The sequence below is a fragment of the Athene noctua genome, chromosome 12 (assembly GCF_965140245.1).
Source record: "Athene noctua chromosome 12, bAthNoc1.hap1.1, whole genome shotgun sequence".
In the NCBI taxonomy this organism is placed as follows: Eukaryota; Metazoa; Chordata; class Aves; order Strigiformes; family Strigidae; genus Athene; species Athene noctua.
The window spans coordinates 20,346,094-20,352,732 of NC_134048.1; the positions used below are offsets into that span (position 1 = coordinate 20,346,094).

General features: G+C 43.5%; 1 protein-coding gene across 1 annotated transcript; it reads left to right on the forward strand.

Annotated features, from left to right (window-relative positions):
* The first annotated feature begins 434 nt into the window (after window positions 1-434).
* Window positions 435-1,211, forward strand: SMIM32 (small integral membrane protein 32). Its single transcript, XM_074916151.1, has 2 exons — window positions 435-493; window positions 666-1,211. The coding sequence occupies exons 1-2, from the start codon at window positions 435-437 to the stop codon at window positions 1,042-1,044; spliced, it is 438 nt and encodes a 145-aa protein (XP_074772252.1). The 3' UTR covers window positions 1,045-1,211.
* Window positions 1,212-6,639: the final 5,428 nt, after the last annotated feature.

Sequence of the window (6,639 nt, forward strand, 5' to 3'; positions counted from 1 at the left end):
TTTTTTAGTTTTTCTTCAAAGCAATCGAAAGGAGTGCCTGGACAGCTCAAGCAGAAAGCTCAGCCTCTTAACGCTGGCTCCACAGCGTGCCGTTAACTGGGATTAAGAAAGTCAACTAATCCTTCACAGCACCAGGATTTCAACAGCACGGAGCCTCCCGAGGCAGAGAACCGCGACAGCAAATCCAGCAGGATCGCAAGGCAGCAGCCGCCTCTCCCCGCTGATGCCATTTAACCCCGGATTCGCGTGCATCCCCCTTCTGAAAATCAGCTGGAAATCCATGGTGCTTTCCCTTCACGGACTGTGAGTGCTGCCAGCCAAAAGCCTTGGCTCCTCTCCGCCCGGGTGCTGGCACCGGAGCCCCTTCCCATGCGGGTGGAGGGGGGCTCCCAGCAGACCCCCGGAGCCCCCAGCCCGTCCCGGCTGACCAGCAGATGATCCAACGCCTTTCCCCAAAAGAAGTGTGCTGGGGGAACGAGGGCCAGGACACGAGGTACCTGTACCATTTTTGATTCGTATTTGTGGATGAATGCTGTAAATATGAGCCAAGAAGATTTAAAAGAAAGTCACTGAGCCGTGCAAGTGAATTGATTTGCTTTTAGACAAAATGCGGCTGGTTTTCAGCCTTTTACAAGCAGGAACATTATTTCTTTCCTATGCCAAAGACTGACTGAGTTTGCTCTCCTGCTTTACTTCTGTTGCGGAGGGAATTTAAGCAAGAACATGTATAGTGAATTACTAAATTCAACCAGTGCCACCGAAGCTCACCTAATCATTCAGACCAACACGCCCTACCTGAGCGGCACACCAAGAGCTGTCAGCTCCTCTGCTTTTTACATGTCGACAGCCAGGGTGTTAAAAGAAGGGGAAATAAATAAGCCAGACCTGGTGACTTACATCATTCTGTTTTTCTTTCTGCTCTTGACTGTGACACTCATTGTGCTCTTCATAAACTGCCAGCTGAAAAATTCTTTTTTTGCAACTCTTCCTTATGACAGATCGCTCAGAGAAGCGAGGAGCCCGTGGAGGACACAAGCTGTCTGACACTAGAGAAAAAAAAACTATGTGTTACAACAGTAGCAGGCACCAGAAACCCTGTGCAATAAGGCGTTATTGCCATGTGTCAGTGAGTGGATGCGACCCTCTTTAGAGTAACAGGCTGCATCGCAGGGAAAGATTGCTGAAAAATATGCTGTATGCAAATCAGAATAGCTGTAAATAAAAAGCTCTGTTGTGAACTAAAGAGAAAATGCTTTAGCAAATTTATACAGTTTTGTGCAAAAAAAAAAAAAAAAATTGCCCCATGATTCCAGATTAAGCTCTATATGTATGCAAATGTCATCATCCAGCCATTCAGTGTCCATACAAGGATATTTGCATTAACAACGATCTCTGATTTGGGCATCTGGTGGAGCTTGTTACCCACGTTTATGAAACCATAGCATCTAATGTAAAAAAACAGAGTATATTTACCTAACGGCTCCACGCTGAGGATATGAGTTTACTTTCCAGACCCATTTCTCTCAACTGCTGCTGAAACTGCGTGGTAATGCAGTGGGAGTCCTGCCAGGCAGGAGGAGAAAACGAAAAATGTTTAAGACTTTTGATTGTGATTCTGTTAAGGGTGGTTTTTTGATGTTTTACTGCATCGTTGAACAGGTTTTAAGTTACCAGATATGTGAAACACTAAATACCTAAGGAATTTGTTTTCAACTTCAGGCTACAAAGGAAATCATTTGCCATGGCATGAAACCAAAATAATCAGGATGGGGAGAAGGAAGGAGAGAAAATAAATATCATTAATAGTATGTAAACTAATGAAAGGGGAGAGCAGAGCGCTCTTGAGTTCAGTACACAAAGTAGATAACTCCTGAAAGCCATAAAACATAGTTTTACAGGAATAGTTGCTTTAACGCACAACGTTCCCACTCCCTTGCTCTATATATAAATCTAGAACAATTAGAAGCATGCTTTAGCAATATGGCTTAATTCAACGTTGATCACTGGCAAAAAAAAAAATTAAAAAAAAAAATCACCATTTTAAATTATCAGCTATCCGATTTTGTTCGAAAAGCTTCTGCTTATCCTTGTTAGCTGACAGGCTATTTTATAGATGCTGATTTCTAGTAAACTTGCAGTTGCAGCACAATTCCAGACGAAACTGCACAAACCCCAGAACAGTATTTGTATTTCCCACAAACAGTGGGCAAAGGGCTTTTTTTTTTTTTTTTTTTTTTGCTGTTTGTTTGACCCCAGTGTCTCAACATACAACTGAATTGCAGCTATCCAGAAACAGAGTCCTAAACCCTATTTCTGCTCCAGTTTTTGGGAGTGGATCATCTACCAGAAGAATGGGGTTCAGGCGGTGTCAGAAGCTGTGCCCCTAAATCCATTCTTAACACGCAGAGTACAGCAGAGGTGCTGTGTGTATATCTACATAACTTATTTAATCTAAATGAGGAGATTTTACAATGCAATTATACACATACAGGCTTGCACTCAAGCACACAAAACGTGTATAGACAGGAGCCTGTCTTCAAGCTTTTTTTTTTTTTTTTTTTTTTACACAGAAATTGCACAGTTGATAACACTTCCATGTCATTGTCTTGGTTACCATGTTTTATTATGCTCAAGTTAAACTACTATATAACAGGCTTAAATATTTTCTCAATAGGCGACCAATTTTTACCTCCTCCGAACCAATTTTAACTGGTGTAACTCCAAGTAATTAATGTAGAAAGTGAGAATAAATTCAAGTGTGGTTATCATCTGAGCCCTTTTTGAATAAATCAAGTTTTATCAAATCAGGCATTTCTTAATTTATTTTTAAGTAACAACAGCTTGTTTTCAGCTACCAGCCACGAGTTTGGTCTAAGAATTCCTTCTGGCAAAAGCCTCAGAACCTGGTAAAGCACATGTTGCATTGCACCCTACCGTATTTTATTTACATGTTCAAGAATAACCCCAGAATAATCCTATTTTTCTCCACAGCCTGACAGTTGGAGTAATACCCCAGATAAATCCATCATGCATAGAGTGCTAGCTGATTTAATGGGAAAGATTTTATATGTGCTCTGTGTTGCCCTTATCACTACCTGAGTAACTTCTGTTGCAGAAGAAGGTTCTATTAATGACATTTTAACCAATGTATGAAAGACACATATAGAAAACATCTGATATATTCTCTTTTACCAGGCCCAAAATTCAACCTGCATATAAAATTCACTTCCCAACCACAGGCATGCCAGAGAGGGACCGTCGGGCATTTATTCACTTGTAACTGGTTTATTAGGTGCACGACACACGTGGGGTCCCAAATGTATATATACAGCATCCCTTCCCCTCACCTTCTGCCGGTCCCCAGCACAAATACACCATTCACTGGGCCTTTATAGCAAACCCCACTTTCTCAATGTGCCTTTCAAAACAGTCTCTCACCACTCGCAGCCCTGCCTGATGGCTGCTCTTCAAGGCAGGCTGGAGGTTGTTATGCTAAAACACAAAAAGGATGAGTGGAACACCAGAAATCTGGGACACGATGCTGGGAGAAGTGGGGCGGCCCCAGTTCAGAGAAGCTCTTAATTATAGGCTTTGCTTTTGAAAGATGAGCAGCTCCCAAAGCACTCTGGAGAGCATCCATACACTCAAACTACACAGCTATGTGCTCTGCTGAATCAGGACCTGCATGTTAAATAAGGTTTTAACTCTTTTTCCTCTGGGCCAAGGAAACAACTCATTGCTTCCCCCTGGAAGCAGTGAGACCTTTTGCATCTGATGCCACCCTTCCGACAGATCATTATTCTTGTTCTATTTCAGTCTGGGGACTTTAATCCCTCACTCCACAGATGGTTTTGAACCCAGCTGCCTGCACTGTTGGGTGCCCGTGGGGAGTTTGCCACAGCACTGGTAGGGAGTAACCCAGGAGGAGCTGCTGGTGTGATGTTCCTCTACAAGAGCACCCTACAACTGGGAGCTCGTTCATCCCATTGCTCTGCCTAAACAGTGGGTTTATTAACATTTCAGGGACCAGGCAGGACTCATCTTTCTTCTCACACTTCCTACCTGTAGGTGGGCTGTTGGGGGCTTTTCTATGGGCACTTGTCCTCCCGCATTTCCCTTTCCCCCAAGCAAAAACCAGGAACTGAGCATTTTCTACACCTCATGCCACATGGTCATCACAATTGATGCCTGGAAAGGACTCATCTGTAGAACTCACCAGTCTATCCAACTACACAGCAAGGCAAAAGGCAAAGAATTAAATCCCAAAAGCTAAATATTTCACATCTGTTTGGGATGCCTCGGGCTCATTAATACCCGGGTGATGCACAGCAAAGCAGAAAGCAAAGCTGTGCTGCATGATCACGCTCTCCAAACCAGCGTCGAACCACAAGAGTCACAGCAATTTGTAACTGCACTTGCTCTAATGAGGTTTTTTTTTCTAGTAGTATCTTCAAAAGAAATGAAAAGCCCTTATCCCAGGACACCACTTCAAAACAGGAATTGCCAAGACGAAGGCTCCTCTGCAACTCAGCTTCCGTTAAGAAAGAGAAAAGGCTGAGGACTTATGTAAAGCCGATAGCAAGTGCTAACAAGAGCAAGAGTTTAGTTACACACCTGAGTTTTTCCTGTCCTTCCAAACTCAAAGAGTGATTTCAAAGAACGTCTGAAGAGGTTGAGTAGGGTCTGGGCCTTGATTTCCTAGTGACAAGCAGCTGTCCCTGACTCACGGCCAAGTCTGATCCCAGCAAACGTGTTGGGCAAGAGGTTTGGTTCTGCTCTGACCATGGTCCTCGTTCTCCTAAACCAGAGATCCAGGAGCTTTATCCACCTGGTATTCAGAACATTTAAACCACTGGCAGATACATCAGACTGAGAAGATGAAAGGAAGACGCAGCTGGATTGTGTTCACAGTGCATTTGGCTGTAGGAAGTTGCTCCTTCCAAGCCTTTAGTCACAAGACCTTGAAAAAATACAAAAACTACAGGGACAAGCAAAGAAGTTTGATTTAAATCTGTTAATCCATACAGAAAGTCTCCCGGGCAGCAAGTTACACACACAGTCACATCTTTGCAAGTTTTTTTTCTTCCTCTCTTCCACATTTTCTCCCTCCTGACAACATCCAATTCCTCCCTGCAGGGCTGAGCATTTGCCCAGGCAGTGCCCGTAGTACCACCGGTGAATAATCTCCATGGACACAACCTAAGCTTGCAGTTCCAGCTTTACCATACTATATTTACCCCTAATTTCTTACAGGAAACTTAAGGAGAATATAAAGAACTTTCAGAGTGAGACTGTTCACCTGCAATCTCACAGATCTCAGGAAAACTAGTCTGCATTTGGTTCTTACAGAAATGAGCCTCTTTTATCTACTTTGCATTGTCTCCCAAACTCCTCCAATCCAGCTCTAAAGTCGAAGTCACCCACACAGCTCAAAGCTTTCTCAACAGGCTCATGAGTTTGCTGACAACAGTTTCGATATCTAAGAGACTTCAGAAAATGAGATTTTGCAGGACTGACAGGATTACACCACACTTCTTGTTTAGTCCTGGAAATAACCGTGTTTGCAATAGTAGACAAGCAAATTCAAAATGAGAATGGAAAAAAGGCATTTATAAAGAACAAAATAAAACTGGCATAAGAACAAAAGAGATGTTAATTTAAAAAGCTTTTTTTTTTCATCCAAGCATCTTACGGAAAGGAGTCGTCCTGCAAGGACCAAACACAGAATGGCTGGAGACAACCCAACAGCTTCCCCCACCCTGAACCTCACCCCTCAAACACCTTCCCTCACATCTCCATGGGAGTGAAGTAGTTTTACAGGGTTTGTCTGGGGAGGATGGGGGGCTTTGATGACTAAGTAGGCTTATTTCTGACCACCAGCTTGAATTTTACTTTCTTTTACGAGAGTTAAGACTGAAAAAAAAATTAGATTTCACATTAATCTGCCAACATGTATAAAAACTACCCATCGTTTTGCCTTTGAGACTTTTAACCTGCTTTAGTTGTCCTACATCGCCTGCAGTGGGTACAGGCACCTAAAGCATTTCCACAACAACATCACTGATTCTGCAACCACCTCCCCACTCCGGAGCAGCCGAGGTCCTGGGAACTTGGAGCACCCCTTTGGTGGCAGCTTTGTCCCATGCTGAAACCAACTCATACCTCGAAGCAGGAGGCTGGTGGGCTCCGGTGACATAGAGCCACAGAGCTGCCTGTGACCACCCTCTGGATGTGCTGCTGCCTTCCAGTGTTGCTTCTCTTCCTTCCAGTGTTGCTCCAGCAAGTACCATTCAAATAAATACAGAGCTTAATCAATTAAATACAGAACTGACTGACCTGGCATAAACCTACTTGCAGCCATAGCTGGCCTGGCTTGTTTGCAGTTTCCCCAGTCACATACATTTAAAGGAAACGTGGCTAGCACAGCAAAAATTCTGGATAAAAGAGAATTTAACAATGTGCTCTTCTCATATCATTTTTCTATAGATCTGTCTTAATTTCTTGCACCAAAGTGAATACTTTCAGTGTTCTTCTAGAGCAGAGATGCTCCCACAGAACTGCTCGCTGCGGGATTGCCCAACAGCAACCGCTTGTTCTAGATCAGGTGTGACCACCACGCTCAGAAAACAGGACACTGCT

Excerpts from the sequence above, each read along its gene's own strand:
- SMIM32 (XM_074916151.1), top strand. The coding sequence starts at position 435 with ATGATCCAACGCCTTTCCCCAAAAGAAGTGTGCTGGGGGAACGAGGGC. Across the intron at positions 494-665 it reads AACGAGGGCCAGGACACGAG|ACTGACTGAGTTTGCTCTCC; the intron begins GTACCTGTACCA and ends CCTATGCCAAAG.